At 37.3% G+C, this 25,225-nt stretch overlaps 1 protein-coding gene across 2 annotated transcripts in view; it reads left to right on the top strand.

The window, feature by feature from the left end:
* LOC126335121 (exostosin-3) overlaps positions 1-25,225 on the top strand; it is a 163,527-nt gene that overhangs the window by 123,120 nt on the left and 15,182 nt on the right. For both annotated transcript variants that reach the window (XM_049998075.1, XM_049998076.1), the window contains exons 11-13: positions 6,029-6,156; positions 20,969-21,093; positions 24,229-24,377. In XM_049998075.1, coding sequence (XP_049854032.1) covers positions 6,029-6,156; positions 20,969-21,093; positions 24,229-24,377 — 402 coding nt within the window. The remainder of the gene's footprint in view (positions 1-6,028; positions 6,157-20,968; positions 21,094-24,228; positions 24,378-25,225) is intronic.

The following is a 25,225-nucleotide window of genomic DNA, read 5'->3' as shown; positions in this document are numbered from 1 at the left end:
AGTGTTCATATAATAATTGACACTATTGTCAACATCTAGTCTTTTCTGTTCGTACTTCTACAGAAAGAAGATGGTTTGTTTCAAGGGAATGCGAGGAGCCACAAAAGAGTGATATAAGATAGGGGAATGTTTACTTAGTTCTCTGCCAGTACTGGCAATACACGGTTGCGCTCACCTCGTAACGATCAGCAGTTATGATATAAGCAAGACACAGAAGTACCAAGGACCCATAAATTTAGATTATAGTCACATTCATGTTTAAACTCATTTGTTGTCATTTCTCAGTTGCCTCATGACACATTTTGCCAGCAAGAAAAGTATGCCAGTTTTTTTTTTTTAATTTTTAACTTTTTTTGTACTATCTCAGTTTTTACTCGTTTCAAGAAAATGCTATACAGCTGTGCAGTTTAAATTTATTGTGACTAAATCTCCCTTAAACCACCATTAAAATTATAATCAAATGTTAGTCATCTCCCTTAAAACCATGATGAAATGTTGGTCGTCTTAGTTATCCCATATCAAACAGACTTGGGTGCTGGTGGAAATTCCCCTTGAACTCTCCTCAACACTGCTCGTATTTAGGTCCCAGCCCATTTTTTGGTTGAAAATATATTATCATGAACTATACTTCTCATTATGTTTTTCTGTAAACTCCCTGTCTCCATTCAGATTAGATGACTTCTGACTTATGACACAGTCTTTAATCTGTTAGAAAGATAGAACAAAATCATTACAAGAACCACTTTCATAAGTAGTCCTAAAACTTAACGTCTGCAGATTTCAAGGTTGCAGCAGTCTGTTTGCAACAGCTTTAAAATTTCTGAAAAAGTTAAATATTCCAAGAAATATTTAATGAAATTAAGTCAGACTTAATGATATTTATATCCACATGTCAAGTGATACCCCACACCCAGCCTAGGCAAAAGTCCAGCATTCAAGGCTCATTAACAATTTCACAGCACATAGCGAGCTATACTTCCTTCTCCACCATAAGAAGACTAACCAGATGACTACGCAAGTTGGTGACCCCTTCTAACCTGTGGCTAAATAAGCCACTCATTTCTGAGCATGTGGGACACCAAAACAATAGTAACTGCAACATACAGTGAAACCCCACTTTTACACTTTTCAAGAGACGTCAAAAAAATTATCGATTTGTCAGGGACTTGTTTATTATCTAGTAAAAACCACTGATGTAACTGGAACTGATAACTGTCTGGGAAGCAGGAACATTTGACTCAATTTCATATGTCATAATTGATGTTTTTGAAAGCCTGCAACTGTCATTTGTTATTTAAATACTGAAATACTGCATTACTTATGTATTTTTTCGTGCATAGCACAGCGTATTTCGAGAATTTTTTCTGTTGTCAGGAGCAAATATGCAAATAAGTATTTTGTACTGGATTTGGATGTGTTGATCTGCGTCTTTCCTGTAGATGTCTTTTTGAGGTGATCAGGTACTGTGACTCCTCAGTTACATAGAAAACCACACACTCGCAAACTATCACTCACATTGTTTGTGTAACATCGCAAACAAAAAGACATACATAAATACTGCACCTGACAACGAGAATAAATTCTTGAAACATGTTTTGTTCAGCATGAAAAACTTGTGTAACGTGCGCAATAATTTGAGCAACGCAAAAGTAAATGATGGTGTCAACTAGCGCTACATGTGGCCAAATGCCAAAATGCGCTAAATATGTTTCGACAAAGTTGACACAATTATAATAACGATCACAAAAATGCGTTGTGCTGTAGAGACAATTTGGAAACAGTTGCTGTGATTGGTCATAATATATTTAGTCATACGAACCTAGTTACTTCCATCAGCCATGATGCCAAGTAGAGCTTGGCAGCAGCAGAAGATATGGCATGAATTGTTGCAATTGTTACACGTTTACCGGTTCAAATCTGCTGTGTAAAGCACTCTGGTGCAAAGAAACTTGACCACATACTATTTATAAACACTACTGGATGGCCAACACCATGCCAGCTTCATATTTTTCTCCATGAACATTTTTTTGTAATGTGTAAATCGCGAGAAAATTATAAATATGTTGACACAAAATTGGATGCAAATTAACATTGTGGACATAGGTAATTTGATGGGAACAGTAAAAAACGTCGTAAACAGTGGGAAAACATTAATTCCAGGAACGTAAAAGGGGGGTTATGCTGTAGATGCTTGTGGTTATTGAAGCTGGGAAGCTATATCAGTTTTGTGATTCCTTATATATGGGTTTATGTCATTTCTTGTGGACTGCAGAGTAATTTTTGTTTTTCGTAATTGTTGCTTGTTGTTTACCCCCTAGAGTTTAATTTTTGTAGAATGTTTGTTATATACGGACTGTTGCTGTTCCACCCTTTGCATGTACCATATTTACTCGAATCTAAGCCACACTTTGTTCCGATTTTTGCTGTCCAAAAAACTGCCTGTGACTTAGAATCGGGTGAAAAGTAAGTGGAAGTTCTGAAAAATGTTGATAGGTGCCACCACAACTAACTTCTGCTGTCGTATATAGAGACATGCTTTGCAGCCACAAAGATAAATACTAGCGCCAAAACCTCTGCGTCAGTAAAAAAAAATTTAAAAAGACGCTAGAAGATCAGCTTTTTTCTCCGCCCCGAGTTTGGACTACTGCATTTTCATACATTGTCCAACGAAGTAAATAGAAATTCTGTATTCTACATCTTCAAGTGTAGCAGCCTTTCAAATATTCATAGCAACAAAAATAAATTTCTTTACACAAAAATACCAACAATGCACAAGGTTTTAGGATTTGTTGCACGAGTTAATATGCTGGGTCTCATTAACATTTCACGTAGTGGCACACATTGCTTCATGGAATTTTGTGAAGAACTTTCATTTTAGTGCCAAATTCAAGAGGGGAGTTATTTCTTTTGTGGAACAAAGTTCTAATTGTGCTGCAGGTTTGCAATACGAGATTGATGAGAGCAATGTCGGCGATGGCGACTGCAGAGAGACAAATTATTTGAATGATCAAGTAGCAGAAAAGTATTTAGTGGGGCAAAGTGTAGCCGATATCATGCACTAGAAGTGATTTTCAATGAATTTGTTAAGGAACAGCGCCAGAAATTCCTCGCTGTGAGCGCCAAAATTTTAAAAATTAAGTCACATGAAATTTCTGGAGAGCAAGAAATCGAAAATTTTAAGGCCTGTTGCAGCAGGACTGATCTGTTTATGAAGTGCTGGGGTTTTTCTCTTCAGAGGCAAACTTCAGTTGCACAGAAGCTGCCAAAAAATTATGAAGAAAAACTTGTGGAATTTCAGTGCTTCATAATTAGGTGGTGTACAGAAAAGCAATACCTTCGTGGTCCGATAGGAAATGCTGACCAAACTCCCATATATTTTGACATGCCATCAAATTATACGGTTGACGCCAAAGCAAAGAAAGACTTAAGTGTTTTTACACCAGGGGGTGAAAAACAGCGGATGTCCGTCATGCTTGCTTGCACAGCAGAGGGACATAAATTACCCCAATTCATAGTTGTCAAGCGAAAGACTTTACCGAAATCAGAAGTGTTTCTAAAAACTGTAATTGTACGAGCAAACGAAACTGGGTGGTTTTCGGAGGACATGGTGTTGGAATGGATTGGGCGTGTGTGAAATTCTCGTCCTGGCAATGCTCGGTTTACGGAGTCTGTTGGTATTAGATACGTACACAGGCCATACAACACCTGCAGTAAAACGAAAATTAGAGGAAAGCAAAACAAACTTGGCAGTAATGCCAGGCGAGATGACTTCAATTCTGCAACCACTTGACGTCTGTTTGAATAAACCATTTAAGGGCGAGCTTAAATGCATGTACACAGACTGGCTTTCGAAAAGTGACAGTTAACTGACACCAACAGGACGTGTAAAACGCACAAGTTTGTTGCAAGTGTGTCAATGGATTTATGTTGCATGTAAGTGTGTTCCAAATCAAACTGTGCAACAAGCATTTAAAAAATGTTCGATATCCAATGCACTAGATGGTATGGAGGACGATACTCTGTATGAAGAAATAAGCAACAAAGAATAGAGTGATAGTGATTCAGAATCATGACTGAGATTTTAAACATTTTTTATAAGATGTATTACAAACCTAATAAAATTTTGTTTTAAATTTCAGCGTTTGATTTCTAAGTTATTTTCATTCTTATTTTATAAGTGTTGCACAGGATAGAAAAGCGTGGAGAACAGCATCAAACCTGTCTACGGACTGAAGATGACAACAACAACACACTCTGCATTTGAACATATCACTAAAAATCTACTACGAAAATCTGACTGGCAAGACTGTTTGGGATGTATGTCAATATGACCAACTCTATGTTCTGAATTTTTTCCTACCAGTGACAAGATATGTATGCTAATAGGAACTTTTGTGAATCGTGAATCACATGCAGTTTTCTCTTCACCATAAGAATAATACAAATGTAAACATTATGCCATGTATTGTTTAGTGTTTGCTGCTGTCTCGTTTAAATCCTGTCTACCTAATAAACTACGAAACTAGAGTGAGACAACAGCAAATGCGGAAGAATATACATATCATATCATATCATGTCATGTTTATATTCATATTATTCTTATGCTGAATACTGATACAGTCAGAAATGAAGCACGATAACTGACTAGATTTTTAAATCTAAGATGACTCTAATTTCTGTGCGGAATGTAATGTACTAAAGAGGCGTCTGCAAAGATTTTCAAATGGAGAAAATTTTTCGCTAAACTCTCGTTCAGAACATCTTCTATCATACGCAGTCTATTATTTGGTTCTTGTTAATCATTATCAAAGAAAACAGCAGTGGAAGTAGCAACAAATAGCAGTCTCTTTCCATTGTTTCGCTAATGAGACAATTCCTCTCTTTTTTTTTTATTGTACGCTGTGATAGCTCGCACAAAAGCAAGCCATGCTGCAAGCAGCGACAGGTCATAAACACTAATTATCCGAATGCGACAAACAATGCATGACACAGTACAATAATGTATTTTCAGCTTAGAGTGATGAAAACACCTATAACAGAGAACAGCACTTATCAGATCAAATCAAAATAAGCAATCCATTCAAACCAGACAAAGCACGTGGAGAAGGAAGGGTACCCATATAAATACAGGTGGAGTGCCTGACCCATAGCAATGGCTACCTGGTGAAGCTTAACTGTTAAGCTTACAACTCCAACCAAACTACTGTAGCTGTACCTTCATCCATTTGATCTAAATTGTGTCTCATGTTACAATGGACCAACTTTGTTTCGATTTGGAGGTGCAGTCTAAAACTTCCCTCTCCCCTTGAATTTCGAGTCTCAAATTTCAGGTGTGGCTTAAATTCGGGAAAATTTTTTTTTTCCTTTTTTTTCGAGTCTCATTTTTCAGGTGCGGCTTAGATTCGAGTGCAGCTTAGATTCAAGTAAATACGGTAAATCAGAGAAAATTTGCAGTACCTCAGCACTTTACCCACTGATTTCTGACATTCATTGAAACATTCAGGGTTTCAACATTGCTCCCCAGCTGGAAACCCAATAGCTTTTCATAAATTTGTTCCTACGTTGGGCACAACAACTCATAATTTAGTTTTTGGAGTTGTTTGTTCACCGGCACTTTTTCATGATTATATTTATTTTGTTGCTATATTACTTCTCCCTCTATCTTTTCTCCCAGTCGATTTGTCATTATATACTACTCTCCACAGTTTCATTTTTAATTCAGTTTTAGTTTGTAATAGCAGGTTTTAGGTTGACAGGCATTTTGCAGTTAATTATATCTTAATTATCAAGTGAGATGGCACACTAGTATGATGTAAGATACATGTTTGAGATGATAGTGATTCAAATCTCTGCTTGCCTACCCAGATTTAGTTTTCCATAATTCCCTAAATCACTCAAGGCAAATGACAAGGTGGTTCCTTTGTAAAGGACATAGTGAATTTCCTTCCTTTGATATCATAAGATTAAAAGAACATGTAGTTCTGATATTTGTCATCTGCATTATAACATAATTCTGCACTTTTTATAGGTAGTGAAAGCAAGCCGCAACAGTTTGAACAACCGTTTTCTTCCATATGACGCAATTGAAACAGAGGCTGTGCTCTCTGTTGATGATGATGCACATTTACGTCATGATGAAATTATGTTTGGCTTTAGGTGAGTGCATTTTGTATCACTGTGAATATATTTTGTCGCAAAATATCAGTACAGAATGCACATACGGTCTGAGTGAAATGATTCTTTTGTGACTTAAAACTTGTATTATTTGTGTGTATTATATTTGGTTATAGAGTAGATGCATTGCACAAATTCTATGATAACCTTTCATGTTTTAAATATTTGTTCCCTATTTCTGCTTATTGTGTTGGATGTAGGTTTGTAGAGCATTTGACCTGCCATCCTACAGGATGAAAAGTAATATCAGATTTCCCAAATTGTAATTAAAAATAGTGAGAAGATAGTGTACGTTACTCAGAATAGGTGCTTCAGTCTGCTGTGAAATATCACCCTGTACTTAGGGACAGGAAAATTTCATGTAAATGATAACGTGACAAATATCACAAAATCAGCAGATTTTATGACAACATGAAATTGACATTTTTACAAAACTAGTGAAATTTTTTCTGTTACCACATAAAAATCTTATAAATCTGAAGGCATTGATATTGGTAGCTGATAGTTATTTAATGTGGAAATTGGATCATGATTATTATTCTTACGGCTGAGACACACATATAACCTTAAAATAACTGTCTGGTTATTGTTTAAAAGCTGATGTCTAGATGAGTCATCAACCGGCAACGGCTTTATCTGCCAAAGTGAAATTTCTTGGCTGCTTTTTACAAGACATCATAGGAAAAAGTCATGTTTTGGAGAGATCTTCAGTGCAGTACATTTAATTAAACTGCATACAGATTGCATACTGTAAGTCTCCTACTGTAACTTGGCCTCTCTCTGATGAAAGTCAGCCTACTTCGCGCCACACCAGAATGTTTATACTCATTACCAGCCTCAGCTACGTAAAAGTATTGTGTGCCATAACAATAAGGAGCCATTGTGAATCTAGCGTTTCATGTGCAGCGTTGTGTGTAGTGATTGTTAACATTATTTCCAAATATGAACAAAGAAGCTGTTCTTTCCTTCTAGTGAGATTAGATTAGAGATTAGATTAATACTTGTTCCATAGATCATGAATACGACACTTCGTAATGATGTGGAACGTGTCAGGTTAATAAAAGATGTCTGTACAAGAAATTACATTACACAAAATATTGCATGACACTAATGATTAAGTTTTTTTTTTTTTTTTTTTTTTTTTTTTTTTTTTTTTTTTTTTTTTTTTTTTACTTACTTTATATCTAAAAATTCAGCCAATGAGTAGAAGGAGTTGTCATCTAGAAATTCTTTTAATTTATTTTTAAATGTTAGTTGGCTATCTGTCAGGCTTTTGATGCTGTTTGGTAGGTGCCCAAAGACTTTTGTGGCAGCATAATTTACCCCTTTCTGTGCCAAAGTCAGATTTAACCCTGCATAGTGAAGATCATCCTTTCTCCTGGTGTTATAGGTATGCACACTGCTATTACTTTTGAATTGGGTTGGATTATTATCAACAAATTTCATAAGGGAATATATATACTGTGAGGTTACTGTGAGGATCCCTAGATCCTTAAATAGATGTCTGCAGGATGACCGTGGGTGGGCTCCAGCAATTATTCTGATTACACGTTTTTGTGCAATGAATACTTTTCTACTCAACGATGAATTACCCCAGAATATGATGCCATACGAAAGCAGTGAATGAAAGTAGGCATAGTAAGCTAATTTACTGAGATTCTTATCACCAAAATTTGCAATAACCCTAATAGCATACGTAGCTGAACTCAGACGTTTCAGCAGACCTTCAATGTGTTGCTTCCAGTTTAACCTCTCATCAATGGACACACCTAGAAATTTTGAAAATTCTACCTTAGCTACAGACTTCTGTTCAAATTCTATATTTATTACTGGAGTTGTGCCATTTACTGTACAGAACTGTATATACTGTGTTTTATCAAAATTTAAAGAGAGTCCGTTTGCTGAGAACCACTTAATAATTTTGTGAAAAACATCATTTACAATTACATCACTTAGTTCTTGGTTTTTGGATGTTATTACTATACTTGTATCATCAGCAAAAAGAACTAACTTTGCATCTTCATCAATGTGGAATGGTAAGTCATTAATGTATATCAAGAACAGTAAAGGACCTAAGACAGAACCCTGTGGGACCCCGTGCTTGATAGCACCCCAGTTTGAGGAATCAGCTGTTTTAACATTACACGAACCACTTATTTCAACTTTCTGCATTCTTCCAGTTAAGTATGAATTAAACCATTTGTGCACTGCCCCACTCAAACCATAATGATTTAGCTTATCTAAAAGAATTCCATGATTTACACAATCAAAGGCCTTTGAGAGATCACAAAAAATACCAATGGGTGATGTCCGGTTATTCAGAGCATTTAATATTTGATCAGTGAAAGCATATATAGCATTTTCTGTTGAAAAGCCTTTCTGAAAACCAAACTGACATTTTGTTAGTACTTTATTTTTACAAATATGGGAGGCTACTCTTGAATACATTACTTTCTCAAAAATTTTTGATAGAGCTGTCAGAAGAGAGATTGGACGGTAGTTGTTGACATCCGACATATCCCCCTTTTTATGCAATGGTTTTACAATGGCATATTTCAGTCTATCAGGGAAAACACCCTGCTCCAAAGAGCTATTACATACGTGGCTGAGAATTCTACTTATCTGTGGGGAACAAGCTTTAAGTACTTTGCTGGAAATGCCATCAATTCCGTAAGAGCTTTTACTTTTCAGTGAGTTTATTATTTTACTGATTTCAGAGGGAGAGGTTGGTGGAATTACAGCTGTTTCAAACTGTGCAGGTATGGCCTCTTCTATTAATAGCCTTGCCTCTTCTAGTGAAGATCTAGATCCTATTTTCTCCACAACATTTAAAAAATGATTATTCAAAATATTTTCAATTTCTGATTGTTTGTTAGTGCACTTGTCATTCAATTTTATTGCACTAAAGTCTTCCTGTGCTCTTGGTTGCCCTGTTTCCCTTTCAATAATATTCCAAATTGCTTTAATTTTATTATCAGAGTTACTGATCTCAGACATGATACACATGCTTCTGGACTTTTTAATAACTTTTCTTAGTACCGCACAATAGTTTTTATAATATTGAACAATTTCGGGGTCAGTACTCCATCTTGCTGTTAGATACAGTTCTCTTTTGCGGTTGCAAGATATTCTTATTCCTTTAGTTAGCCAAGGTTTTTTATATGTTTTCTTGGAATTATGTTTAACTATTTTCTTGGGAAAACAATTTTCAAATACCCTTAAAAATGTATTGTGAAATAAGTTATATTTCAAGTTTGCATCGGGTTCCTTATACACTTCATCCCAGTCTAGCTGCTGTAGGCTTTCCCTAAAGTTTGCAATATTTATATTGTTAATTGAACGCACTGCTTTGAAAGTCTGATTTATTATACTGCATGGAGCAGTCTTCAAGTCACTTGTGCAATGCATTAATTCATCATATGTTTGTTTCTTTTATAAACTTTATGCTTGCTGCTCTGGAAGAAGGAGGCAGAGCTCATTTCGACAGCCACTGTGCTACAGACCAATTGCAGGCTTTCACATATTGTATCCTCTGGGCAGGGACCATGTTCAAGTGTGCAATATATATTTTTGTAATACACAAATGTAAATATGAAAATCAGCCCTTTAATATTTTCAAACAAGTAAATCGACGTGGTACTTATAGGGTACTTATTATAAACTTTTGCTGCTTGAGAGGTTCCCACGAAAAATGAGTGATGATAAGACAATTAATTGTATGGAAACATCATTGAAAGAAATACATTTTCATTTTCACATGAGAGGGTAACATTTGTTTATTGCATACCACCTTTACATTCCGGGTTACAAACTTCACATGGCAAAAGGCGGTGAGTAGTGTGAAGTTTGTACATATTACATTTCACAATTCTTTTCAGCACTTTCTAAACGGTGGGCCACGGAACATTCAAATGCTCAGCACTCTCAGCCATAGCAACAGTAACTTCTTCAGCGATTTGTGGTGCAATTGCCATTGGTCTCACCCAGGAGAAATTCCCAAATCGCCAGGTAATTCAAACTTGAGAAACAGCTGAAATCGTTAAAATTGAACAAAGTTCCAGGGCTCAATGGAATCCTTGTCAGATTCTGTACCAGATTTGTAACTGAGTTAGCTCCTCTTCTAATTATAACCTATCATAGATCTCTCAAACAAAAAACTATGCCCACTTCTTGGAAAAAAACACAGATCACTCTCATCTACAAGAAGGATAGTGGACGTGGTTCACAAAACTACAGTCCAATATCCTTGACATCGATTTGTTGTAGAATCTTAGAACATATTCTGAGCTCAAACATAATGAGGTGTCTTGCACAGGATGACCACCTCCATTCCAACCATCATGGATTCCAAAAATGTTGATTATGTGAGACCCGCCATACTTCTCTCACATGACATACAGAAGGCTTTGGATCAAGGCAGTCACGTAGTGCAGTACTTCTTGCTTTCCAGAAAGCATTTGACTCAGTACCACACCTAAGGTTTTTGTCAAAAGTACAATCATATGGGGTGTCAAGTGAAATTTGTGACTGGATTGAGGACTTTTTGATAGGGAGACTCAACATGTTATTTCAGATGGAGAGCAATCATCAGATGTAGAAGTGTGCCCAGGTAAGTGTGTCAGGGTCCTTGCTGTTCTTGTTGTATATTAATGACCTTGCAGACAATGATAATAATAATCTCAGAATTTTTGCAGATGATGCAGTTATCTATAATGAAGTACTTTCTGAAAGAAGCTGTGTAAATTTTCAGTCAGATCTTGTTAATATTTCAGAGTGGTACTAAGGCTGGAAACTTGCTTTGTAAATTTGTGCACTTCACAAAAGCGAAAAAGAATGGTATCCTATGACTATAATATCAGTGAGTCACTGTTGGAATCGAACAACCCATACAAATACTTGGGTGTAACACTTTGTAGGGATATGAAATGGAATGATCACATAGGCTCAGCCATGGGTAAAGTAGGTGGTAGACTTCAGTTTATTGGTAAAAAAACTGGGGAAGTGCAATCAGTCTGCAATCAGTCTACAAAGGAGATTGCTTACAAATTACTTGTGTGACCAGTTCTAGAATATTGCTGAAGTGTGGGAGTCCTGTACCAAATAGGACTAACAGCAGAATTGAATGTATATAGAGAAGAGCACATGGATAGTCACAGGTTTGTTTAATCCATTGGAGAGTGTCACAGAGATACTGCAGAATCTGAACTGGAACACTCTTGAATGTCGACATAGAATATTCCAAGAAAGTTTCAAGGACTGGTTTAAATGATGTTTGTAGGAATATACTACAACCCCCTCCATATCGCTCACATAGGCATCATGAGGATAAGATTAGAGTAATTACTGCGTGCACAGAGGCATTCAATCAGTCATTCTTTCTGCGCCCCATACATGAATGGAACAGGAAGAAACTCTAATAACAGTACCCTCTGCCATGCACATCATGGTAATTTGCAGAGTATAGAAGTAGATGTCGATGTAAAGCTGTGCATATTGACAAACTGCAACTGTGATGCACACTGATGCTTGTGTTTCAGCCCTATCTCACCATACCAGTATTGGTGCTTAATGGCAGGTCATGATACAATGATAATAAGTATCAAGCAGACGTTTTTTGTAGGTACCAGTGCAACATTAAGCAGCATGATTGTGTTTCTTGTAACCTTGTTCATCTTTTTTAAATAACACCCTGTAATTTTTATTTGGTAATCCAATTCCTCTCTTCAAAATATGTTCAAAAATTTATTACAATGTAACATTCACATAAGTGTGATGTTATTAAAAATTAAGACAAAATTGACTTTGACTCTTCTGTATAACCACACAGTAATGGTACCCAGGGTAATGTAACTCACCTGTTGCTCTAGTCGACAGTAAATAAATGAAAGCACAAGGAAAAGGCAGTCAGTTTTCATCAGTGAAGCTTTGTGTGGGCACAATTTACATCAATGATGATAGGGTAGAAATGCTACTCATTATAAGAAGTGTAAGTTACCAGATCAGTAATTGCAATAATGTTCTTTTATTCACGATGCAGTTAAATGTAGTGTAGCTAACTACTATTTCTAGCTTCTCTTCATTTGTGTATGTAGTATTTGCACAAAACTTCAACTGAAGACTACTGATTGAATGACAGAGAGTACGTATCTTTATAACAACCAAGTTACAAGAACAGGTTGGTCTGGCCTCAGCAGCCGATACTGTGGGTGTGAGAGAGAGTTGCATTTGTGTGTGTGTGTGTGTGTGTGTGTGTGTGTGTGTGTGTGCGTGTGTTTGTTTGTTTGTTTCTGATGAAGGCGTTTTTGGCCGAAAGCTTCTTGCTGACAGTCTTTTTGTTGTGACGATCTGCAATTAAGCGTCTCCACTGTATGGTGAGTAGCAACTATCCTTTTCTTAATGTTATCATAATTCCATTCTGGATTTTCCATTGTTTAAAGTTGCAAGAAACACAGCCATGTTGATTAATGTCTCACTGGTACCTAAACAACATTTGATTGATCCTTTTTTTAATTTTGCTTCTGTAGGAAAAGTTACTTGGGAGTGGTCAAGATAAATAGGGCAGCTCATATTATAATACCGACAGTATATTGAAGGTATGGGAATGCTATATTTTGAAAAACTTTGAATATTGTTTGGATGCAGAGTTATTTCTTCTGTAATTGGTTAGTTTTAAGAGGTCTGAAGTAAATTTTCTTTTCTATGTAAAGGAAAATAAATGAGATGTTTTATCTCCGTTTTATAATATAATTAATAGGTGCATGTTCATTTCAATATAAGACATAAAAATAATGAAAAGCAACAAAAATCTTCTTCTTCCTTGAAGCATTTCTGCTTATGCAGGTCCTTAGCAAAGCCTTTTCCAATCTACTTTTTTTCTGACACAGTCTATTGTTCAGCATTTCCTCTCAGTGTAGTCCACTTTGATTCACATCATTCTTCACCTGGTATTTCCATTTCATTTGTGGTCTTCCAGTGGGTCTCCTTCTAGGGCTCTTCTTGGAAGTCTTTCTTGTCCCAGTCTTTTAATGTGGCCAAATCATTTAAGCCTATGTCTCTCCATAGTTTCTTGCTTCTTATCCTGTCCCTTCTCATGTTATCTAGGATCCGTTGTAGAAAGCATCTCTATGTTGTTTGTATTCTGCTTACAAGGGAATCTCCCCATCGAACCCCCCTCAGATTTAGTTATAAGTTGGCACAGTGGATAGGCCCTGAAAAACTGAACATAGATCAATCGAGAAAACAGAAAGAAGTTGTGTGGAACTATGAAAAAAATAAGCAAAATATACAAACTGAGTAGTCCATGCGCAAGATAGGCAACCTCAAGGATGGTGTAAGCACAGGAGCGCCGTGGTTAGCGTGAGCAGCTGCGGAACGAGAAGTCCTTGGTTCAAGTCTTCCCTCGAATGAAAAGTTTACTTTCTTTATTTTCGCAAAGTTATGATCTGTCCGTTCACCGACATCTCTGCTCACTCTAATAAGTTTAGTGTCAGTGTTTAGCAACCGCACCGAAAAACCATCCGATTGGTAGACAGAAGGACGTGCCTCTCCATTGGGAACTGAAAACATTTGATTGCAAGGTCATAGGTCAACTGATTCCTCCACAGGAAAACACGTCATATATTCTATATGACACTGGTGACGGCATGTGCATCACAATACAGGAATATATTGTCGACCCACCTATCTTGTACAGTTGGCGAATGGATAAAAAGATTCTTCTACCTTGCCCGATTTAGATTTTCTTGTGGATGTGATAATCACTGCCAAAAAAAGTGAGGAAAACATAAGAGTTTGCCACATAAACTGAAACAAATGAATGCAACAGTTTCACAGTCGCACAGTTTTCCCTGTGCTCTGTCAAAACATATGTTTTTAACATTTTCAAATTTTTCCGTGTGTAGACCGTCAGTTCCTGTATACATCCAAGCAAATCTAAATGTGTCCTGGAATTTTGGAGAGCAAAGTTTATTATGTGTGAGTGCCTGAACTTGGATAATTGGCACACGATCACATAAACAGTACTGCTCTTGTGTACCTGTGCAGCTTCGCAAAATCATAGAATCTTTTCACAAAGTATTCCACTCACCGAAAACCAAACACATCTAACAGTTGCACAAGAGGTGTACAACCTGGAGGAATGGTAATAATGTCTACTCCCACACTAAAATTGTTCAATGCCTGATCCTTCTGTCCTGTATAGCTGTCAAGGAGTAAAGCAAAATCTTTGTCTGCATAAGGAGCAATCACACATTCATTAAAGTCTTTCACTAGTCTTTTCTCCATTTTTTTCTGACGCACTGCAATTCACAGTGACATTCGGCATTTGCGCGAGTACCCTATTCACCTGTTGCTGAACTTGCGGTCCAAATACACTGTTTTTCCTGCAAACATAAATAAAATGTAGGTAAAAGAAATCCTGCTTTGTTCAAAGCATATTGTATGCTAAAACTATGTGAAGTGGCATGCAGCTGGTCTACAGTACATTCCGTGTCGCCTTCTCCAACTAAAGATAACGTGCGGGTCAATTTCATTTCATAGTTAAAACCAGACTGATCCGTCTTGATAATATATGCGTCTTCATACTGTTGGAATCTGACGTTAGTTTCTGTAAGAAACGTCTTGGAACACTCTAAAAGTTCTTCCAGTTTATTCGCATAGTTCTTGCTTACATATTTCATAATCTTCCTGCTCATAATTTTGTATTTTCTTTTGAATGGGGCAAGCCAATGAGATGAAGCCTTGAAGTCCAGGTCGATTTGTTTAGCGTAATGCAATCCCCAAATCTGTAGGTCTGTATCATGCACTGCACTTAATAAATTGTCGGTATAAAAGGTTTTCTAGTTCACTGAACTTCTGTCTTCGGGTTCCACCTTGTTCCATGACTTCTTTGCAATATTTAATTGTGATTTTTTCCTCCACCCCTATAAATTTCTTAAATTTATTTGTTACTTCACTCCATAATCTATATTTGCGTCTTTTAATTGGTTTTGACAGTAACCTGTATTAGAGCATTTCCTTCATGTAACCCAAAGAAATACCATCATATTGAAGTCGCAGTATTTCCTCTTCGTGTTCTTCATATGGATCGTCAACAATCTCATCATCTGGTACATACAGCCCCGCAGCAATCAGCAAGGTATTGTCATCACCACACGTACTGTTTATCAACAAATGTAGGAAATAATCATACAAATGTTCGACAATCGTTTGATCCCTTAAGGAACTTTCCGATTCCTTACAGTTTGGAAAATATTCATTGACCTTGTTATTGAAGTAGCAAGCAATATTTGCTGGATTCATATTGCACACAGAATACATCTCATGTTTTTAATGCACTCTCGTCCAAAGTAGCTAACTGTCAACTGCCACCCAGGGAGCCTCGTTAACAGGAATACTCTCTATTCCGTGCGCTGTAGTCGACTGACATTGTGTGTTTCGATGTTTGTTTAGGTGTAGCGTCCCCATACTATGGCGCAGTTACCTCGCATCGGATGGACAGACGGACAGATAATAATTGCCTGAAAATAAAAAATTAAACTTTTCACTTGAGGGAAGACTTGAACCAAGGACCTCTCATTTCGCAGCTGCTCATGCTAATCACGGTGCTCCTGACCTCACACTACCCTTCATGTTGCCTATCTTGCACATGGACTACTCAGTTTGTATATTTTGCTTATTTTTTTCATAGTTCCACACAACTTCTTCCTGTTTTCTCGATTGATCTGTGTTCAGTTTTTCAAGGCCTATCCACTGTGCGATGGGGAGGTTCCCTTGTTAGATCTTTCTTTGTCCAAGTTCAACATTCTGATCCATAGATCAGAACTAGTAAATAATGACTTTTATATCAGGCTCTTTTTCAGATGTTTTCCAATTTCTAATTATGTTCGCTACACAATAACAAAATTATGAACAATTTTCTATACCCTGCAAAAGTTCATCCTTGCTGTTCCCTTTCTTGTTTAACTTACTTCCTAGATATTTGAGGTAAAAAGTAAAGAGCATAATTCAAAAAGAAGCCATCAGAAAATAACATTGCAAACGGGGAAAAAACCCAAATTGTGTAAACATTACACTGAAGAAAACATTTTTTCCTGTCTCTGCTCATAGTTGTAAATTTCAGTACATATTTTTACAGATGGAGAAGTGAATGTGCGTTCAATGGGAAGGAAGATTAGTTTTTAATGTCCCATTGATCAGGGTCAGAGCACAAGCTGTGATGAGACCAGGATGGGCAGTGGGAAGGATAACTTACTCAGTTCTTTGAGTTTGGGAAGAAACACTTTATAGTAACCAGCATCTGACAAGACCATGAATGATTTGAAAAACAACAGAAACTGGCTGATTAGCCGCAGTCCTCAGCAGCGAGTCACTGAGAGTAAACAGGTGGACACAATGAGAGGGAAAGACAATGGAGTTGGCACAACGAAATAACAAGTCCAGTGAGTTAACCAAGATCGGAACCTAAGACACAGTGAATCCAGTACCAAGACAATGATGTATGGTGCAATCAGTATAAGAGCATAGTGAAATCATGATTAACTGTGAAATCGCTGTGCCGCTGGTAAAAGTCAGCTGTGTGCGCTGATAGGTTGATAAGGTGTGTCCCTATGGCATCGCTTGTTGGAAGGAAAGCAACAGTTTTGATCTGATCAAACACAGCAGTGGCCCAAATTATTATTCTAACTACAATTAAAATTCCACTACCTCTCATTTAACCATCATTGGAACAAAATAATTTCTAATCATGGCCTGCTGCCTAGTTATGCAACCACACAATAGTAAATAAAGTGTACTCAAAACTAGTAAAGATGTACTCTTATAATAAAAGGCAACTTTACTGACACACAAGAAAGTATATGTGATCAGTTCGCCAAGGCAAGACTTTAAGCAGTTCTGAAAATATTTAATAAATGGAACTTAAAATTTATGACCTGGTGGAAATTTTAAAACAGCGAACAAATCAAGTGATGTAATAGTCTAATTAGTGTGCTACAAACATTATTATTATTATTATTATTATTATTATTATTGGAAGGTGTACAACCTTGCTTCTGCCATTTTTTCCCCAACTTTTGAGGCTTTAATGAAGCAAATTGGTTCCACATATATAATTCAAAGTATTTTCCATTGCTGCCGACTACTTTCTACCATCTTTTGGGCAGTGTACAAATTCTATGTCGAAAAAATTGTTCATCTTTTGAAGCGATCCATGAATCGATCCAATTTGTGACTTCTTCATTAGATCGAAAGTGTTGGTCAGCCAGGCCATGCATCATTGATTGAAACAGGTGATAGTCAGAGGGAGCAATGTCTGGAGAATACGGCATGTGGGGTGGGACTTCCAATTTTAACGTTTCCAAGTACGTTTTGACCTCTTTTGTAATGTGGGGTCAAGCATTGCAAAATCACTTTATTGTGCCTCTCACTGTATTGTGGCCATTTGCCCTTTAATGCTCTGCTGAAACGCATTAATTGCATTCAATAATGAGCACCTGTGATTTTTTCACTTGGTTTTAACACATCATAGTATACAGTGCCGAGCTGGTCCCACCAAATGCAGAGCATGATCCTGGAGCCGTGTATATTCGGATTGGCCGTCAACGTGGAAGCAAGGTCGGTATATCCCCATGATTTTTTGCATTTAGGGTTATCGTAATGAACCCATTTTTCGTCCCTGGTCACAATGCGATACAGAAATCCCTTCCATTTTTGTCTATTAAGCAACTGTTTACAAACACACAAACGCCATTCAATATCTCTTGGTTTCAACTCACACGGGACCCAAGTTCCTTCTTTCTGAATTGTGCCCATAGCCTTGAGACATTTTGAAATGGCTTACTGTGTAACTCCCACTAATTGTGCCAATTCTTTTGGAGTTTGACGCGAGTCTTCATGCAGCAATGTCTCCAATTTTGCATCTTCGAAAACATTCTGTCTTCCGCAACTATGCTGGTCTATGGCGTTAAAATCACCATTCTTGAAGCGTTGGAACCACTCACGGCATGTTCTCTCACTAATAGCGTCCTTACCGTACATACTTGAGAGCATTTGATGAGACTCAGCCGCTTTTTTCTTCATATTGAAACAAAACACTAACACCTCCCACAAATGACGAGAATTAGGCTCAAAAACTGATATTTTCAGTGGAGAACGACTTTTTGATGCAGACATAAATTGACTAATGTTTGAATGAGGTTATGTTGACCGAGGTTCAAGCTAACTGCCTGACGTCTGCGATCTGTTTCTTTTAACTGCTACTTACCGTTGTTGCCACCTATTGGCAATGCGGAAGCAAAGTTATTATTATTATTATTATTATTATTATTATTATTATTATTATACACTAAAGTAAGCTTATTAAATTTGTGTACGTCCTACATATGACAGCAGTGCCAAGACCCACAAACAGTTGCACTACAGTTTCACCATACCTTCTGAGCATGGACCAGTTATGTGCTAATATGAGCTATATTTGTTGAACTCGATACTGGCTAATTTGCCAGCAGTCACTCAGTAGGTTCCATTAAATGTCACGCAATACAATTACAAGACCAGCTGGGTCGGAAACACAGTTTGTTATAGTAACTTGCATAGTACATGACAGATAATAATAACTGTAATCATAATAAAAAAAAAAATTCCTTCAACCAATAACACAGAGAGATGGACCAAAATGCAAATAAGATAATCACTCTTGCAGAGCTGCAACTGAATACCAGCGATACTAGCTGTACTTGCAGTCTACTACTACTACTACTACTACTACTACTACTACTACTACTAATAATAATAATAATAATAATAATAATAATAATAATAATATGTAATATCAGCATTTATTGATGATACAGAACGTAGGTGGAATGAGACACAATGGGCATGCACCTGTCACCTCTTAATGGACAATATCTACAAAATTTCAAGCCCACACAAGCAAAATAGTGGGAATGAAGAAATAAATTCTCACCATTACTCTCTGTTATTCTGCAGTGAAGTCATTGCAGTATTGACTCTCTTCTGAAGCTCTGCCCAGCACCATATTACAGAATAGAGACCACAGGGCAGGGCAGGCAGCTGACAGCACACACTGCTTCTTCTGCCAGAGCCACAGGCCCACCTCCATTATCAACAAGCCACCGAGAGCCAAGGTCCCCACACTGCACTCACATTTCCTTGTCCGGGTGTCTCTCTTTTGTACTGTCTATGCAACTCCTTAAATACCCATTCCTCTGTGGGCACCGCTACATAGGAACCCAGAATTCATTCTGACAGAAGCGGCCAAAAGAGCACAAACTAAGTAGATTCATTACTAGAGGACAAGTCACAAGGATTGCTGGTGCATGGCACAGGAATGTTTTTCATCACTTTAGATTTATGAGAATATTGTGGAAATTTTCGATGAATGTTTTGCTTTTTATGTCAGTCTGTTCATTCAAAAATAATTTCAAGATGTTTTGTCAAATATTCAAAAATTTCTATTTGTTCCAAAATATTTAGCAGTCTCCTTTTTCAGCAGTGTGTAGGATTGACAGTTAGTGTGTTATGTCAACAGCTGTGTGGTTTTGTTCCTTCAGCTGGGAGCTAAACAAAGATAGGTTTTGCCAGTGAGATCAAGATGTTCTTATCTGTCAATGTATATTTTATCTTAGCTAAGTTATTTTAACTTATAATAAACATCTAAATGAGTTGAGACTTCATAGGTTTTACCAGCACAATAAATCTTGAAAGTCTCTTTGGGTTCACTACCGGATCCTCAAATCCAACATTCTCCTGCAAATGGTGAACAGGTGCACTGCCGAAATATTGAATCAAATTAATTTTAGGAGCGGCCCGAACGGGTTAATTAACAGGACTGTTTCAAGGAGTGACAAATTTGTGATTGTACTGCATTGTGTGTTCTGCAGCTTATTGTCAAGTTAGTTTTTTGAAGTGCAAGTTTGATTTTATCTGAAAATTTTATGAGTTATTTTCATTTTATTGACGGGTAGTTTTTAGTAACATAGATACTGCTGCTGTGGGCATGCCCCTGTCGCTAATCTGGCAATAAATAGAAGTAATCACCACTTGACAGCTTGTGTGTGTGTGTGTGTGTGTGTGTGTGTGTGTGTGTGTGTGTGTGTTTGCAAGCTTCAGAGCACCACTTGTTTAAGTTGTACTTTACATATAACTTTTCATCAAATTTATTATTTTGATTTCAAAAGAAGTCACATCTTAAGGTTCTTAACTGAAGAGCAATTGCAGTTTACTCTTTAAAAAATTAGTGATTGATAGGAACTCAAGAATCGAATGTAATTATGTATATTAGCACGAATATTCACTCACAAACTAGAGGAGGTACTGCAAAGCAGATGGAAACATAACAAAAGGAGATAATGTGCCATGCTTGCAGACACATACACTTTTGGTCAACAAAGCTGTAGTCTTGAACAGGAGAAATGGGGGCAGGCTTAAACAGCATACAGTAATTATTAAGCTTTTGAAATAATAGGTTCCTTATTTTAAAATTGAGGGAGTATAAGATAGAAAATATATGATATTACTCGTAATTCTCTGATGTTCCTGCCATAGTTTATGCTGTTGATGATTAGGACTGTATTCTCTCAAAATGGTCCCCTTTGGGCTACTGCATTTTTGTTATTTATTATTTTAGTGTGACCATGTTTTTCATTTTTAAATGGCTTCAGGGTGATTATTTGTATGCTGAGGTCACACATTCATTGCATGTATTGCTTATACGGCTGCTTTTATATGATAACAGTAATTACAAATGGAAGTGTTTTATTACATGCCTCAGAGTGTGGCGGGAACAAAGGGATCGTGTTGTCGGTTTTCCTGGACGTTACCATGCATGGGACCTGAACCATAGTGGATGGCTGTACAATTCCAACTACTCCTGTGAACTCTCTATGGTTTTGACTGGTAAGTGGAATTAGTCTGTAGTAGTAGTTAATAAAAAGCAGCTAACTTATTGATTTTCTTAAAATTTCTCCTTAGTTGGATGACTATGAATGCAAATAAGGGGGGAGGGGGGAGCAGGAGGGGGGTGGTGTTAACACACTATTGTGATGGGACAGTGACAAGAGGAAATTGTAAGGCACCCAAAGTATAGATAAGGCTTGTGTTTTGTTGTTCGTACTGCCCATCTAACACACAGCTGTCAGTTTAGTGCATGTTCCATGGGTCATAATTATGATTTTAAATAACATACATGTAGAACTTTAACACTTCATAAGTGTTTTTGAAAAGAGAGAGTGAGAGTGAGAGAGAGAGAGAGAGAGAGAGAGAGAGAGAGAGAGAGAGTGTCAGTGAGAGATTAAGATACAGGTTGTCAAAAAATTCAGTGCCCGTACTGGTGACAGAAGCACATATTGAGCGAGAAAAGCATGTGTAAGTAGGCATGTGGTGAAGTAGGAAATAAAAAATGCCTTCTTCAAACATTACAACAAAGTGGATTTGAGGTACATAGTGTTTTCACATTCTGGTGTTCATGTTGAACGAGTAAATAGCATGTAGTGTGTACTTCAGGTCGCAGTACATATCATGGAGTGCTAAACTTGGAAGTAACTGTCGGATATATATCCCATTTGACTTGTTTTTTTTTTTTTTTTTAAGACTACATGAGAACTTTATTGCATTTCACTACAGTGAACAGGAATTAGTTGTAAGAATTAATGCAGTGGTCTCTCTCTCTCTCTCTCTCTCTCTCTCTCTCTCGTGTGTGTGTTTGTTTGTTGATGCAGTGGTGCAAAGTCACACATGATTTGTGTGCATTAGCCAGCTTTTGCAGGTACCAGTCTCCTCATTCCAGTCAGGGAGACAAGTGCAACGCCTGCTCACTTCTCTGCTGTTCTGATTGTTTGTTAATTTGTTTTACTATCTCTCACTCTCGAAAGATTATGTTTATCACACACGTTCAAATTTACCTTTTGTATTTACTCTACACCTGAGTGGTCTAATGAGAAACACATGTAATTTGAAAAGAGATGCCATACTTTTGTTTGTTGTGGTGGGTTAATTCTGAGGGTTATAAATATAGAGTGAAACTAAATGAGTGTCTGTGGTTCCCACCAGTAAGTAAAACTTGGAAACAACAAAGGCAGAAAAAGTAAGAAACATTTGTTCATACATCCATTGAATACATGTTGAAGAGTGATTCTGGGGACGTCGATTTGCCGATGCCATACTGAACCCTTTATGGACCACTTTAATTTGTAAATGGTTTGTTTAGATGAAAACAAATAAGAGAATGCCGAAGTCCTGCTTACAATTGAAATAATTGTATGGTTACTGCAGATCCAACAAAACTCCCAGTGCAGGAAACTTCGTTGCTACACACTGACAATAGAAGTGAACTTCCGAGAAGTCGTTGCTTTCTGTTTGACCCACATGTCAAATTGGCAATATCCTGGAAATGCGGGTGCAGGCATATTCATCATCAAGATTCCTGTTGACCATGTCTGACCACCAAAAGGGAGGATCACACTCTTGTGCACCAAGCATACTGTAATCCCTTCACATCTGTGACTGCTTGCTGAGAATGAGTAATGGTCACCTTGTGTGAGACTGCTTGGAGACTAGCAGCAGCCAGACTTTGGAATTACTGTCCCTTGCATAGGCTGCTGTTAGCACCACAACAAAAATGGCTATGTTTGGAACACTTATGTTACTGGGAAGCAAACTGCAAATCTGTGGCACGTCTTATTTTCAATGATGAATCACAGTTCTGCACCACAACAAATGACCATTGTCAGTGAGCATGGTCATGACTTCGGGAGAGGTCCCAATTTTGCAGTGGTTTGGAGAGCCAGAGCAGTGTTACCTGAATCTTGGTGTGTGGAGCTATTAGGTATGACTTCAGGTCATGGCTGTTGTTATTGCGGGAACTCAGAGAGAACAACAGTATGTTACAGACAGAGTGCATCCTCATGTGGTATCCCTTGGGCAACATTATCGTGATGCCATTTTTTCGATAGGATAATGCTCATCCACACATGGCACATGTCTCTGTGAACTCTCTGCATGTTGCTTAGGTACTCTTATGGCCAGGATGTGTCCTCGGTGAAATGTGTGGGATCATCTCAGATGTAACAATAGTTGTGGGACAGTTTGCCTCAGGAAAGGTTGTAACAACTTTTTAACACCCTTCGTAACTGAATCATTGCATGCATCCAGGTCAGAGAGAGTACATTGTCAAACCAATACATGGGCTCATGCTGCCAAGTTATCTATAAATTTGACTTGAATTAGTAATCACTAACATTAAATCATACACTCTCTCAACCCATGATGTTTCATTTCATTTTGCTCACCCCCCCCCCCCCCTCCCCCTTCTGGGTGCTTTACTTTTTCTGTCAGGAAGTGTATGATGGCAGACCATTTATATGCAACAATAGCAAGAGCAGACTGAATATTTATCCCTGTGGTAATCCGCAATGAGTATTCACAATTCTGAAGTTGCTGTCTAAATGCTAAGTAATCTGCTTTCGCCACAAAATTGTGAAATACACAACACTGTGCTTTGTGAGAAGACAACATTTTACTGTTTTCTCATTTGGCGGGTTGCTGAACTGTTCAGAGGTACAGTTCTACATACAGTTTGCATTATTTCTCCATGCCAAACTGAACAATAAAACATAGAAGGTAATACACTGCAGTCATGCTTTGGAGGAGAGGTTTTCAAATTCCTTTATGGTCACTGTGATTTAAGTTGGTATGTTTGTTAACTCCAGGAATGTTCCTTTAACAAAGTTTGATGGGTTTTCTTCTCCATTCTTGTCCAGTTGAGCTTGTGGGATGTTTCTAATCACCTCAATGTCAACAGAAAGTCATACTGTAACATATGTTATTTAAAGAAATAAGAAAAAGTTGTTGTAATTCCTAAGTTATAGGAGGTCCTTTTTATGACTCCAGTATGTGTAAACCCCATGTATTTTACTTCAGACTACCAACTATGAAACTTTATTTCTCTTTCTTGCTTATCATCACTTTTTGCTGATAAGTATGTATGGTGGTTCTTATGTCATTTAATCACACTTGTAACATTATTATTTACAGGTGCTGCATTTTTTCACAAATACTACACGTACCTTTACACATATTGGCTTCCTCAAGCAATAAGAGACAAAGTGGATGAATATATGAATTGTGAGGATATTGCTATGAATTTTCTAGTTTCCCATATTACTAGAAAGCCTCCTGTAAAAGTAAGTAATACTGACATAAATTATTCAATTTTACCTACTGCTTTTTGTCTATTATCTGCTTTGCACATACCGATATTAGTGCCTTGTAATTTTGAATCCTTGTTATCTTCTGACCATGTAGCATTGTGGCATTTTTATTAAGAGATTGCAGTCAGTACTACTTCAAATAAAGAATGGAGACCTCAACAACTAAAGTAACAAACATTTATGAGGTAGACAAGATGACAGCATTTAAAGAGAGAAAATGGTTCTGAGATATCACTGAAGGTTTTGAACAGGTGTTGCAAAGGGGTTATACAGATTTAGGGGAGGGTAGCATAACCCTGATGGGTTAAAATTCAGTTAGTGAAAAACAGGCTTGAAAGAATTTTAAGAACAGAGAAAGGAGTGCATTTGGGGGGTTGGGGGGGCTGAATGAGAGCTGCTGCAATAGGAATTAAGTTTAAACATGAGATTCACAGAATGTGATGTTGAAGAAAATTGGCGACTTGAATTCAAAAGTGATATGGTAATAGCATGGCAAATAAACTGCTGATGAATTTATTGTTATATGAATTGATATAAAGATGTCCATCCACCATACAAGCAGCATTTATTAACATATGACATGTTAAAAAATATGGGACCTGACTTTAGGAATGGCCTATATTTTAAATGAGGCCCATCTTGACTCGATTAATAGTCCAAACTGATAATAGACAAAATGCAACAAGCTGTTTACCCCAAGTATTGTTTTTAAACCCAAATCAATCTCTTGTTTTGTAGGACTTAAACTTGACTCCTCTTGATCACCATCGGTGTCAGGAACGTCAGTACTATGTTTTGACATATTAATAAGCAGCACTTTT

This window comes from Schistocerca gregaria, chromosome 2 (assembly GCF_023897955.1).
Source record: "Schistocerca gregaria isolate iqSchGreg1 chromosome 2, iqSchGreg1.2, whole genome shotgun sequence".
NCBI classification, from domain to species: Eukaryota; Metazoa; Arthropoda; class Insecta; order Orthoptera; family Acrididae; genus Schistocerca; species Schistocerca gregaria.
The sequence above is the reverse complement of the archived record's forward strand: the minus strand, read 5'-3'. Positions and strand labels throughout refer to the sequence as shown.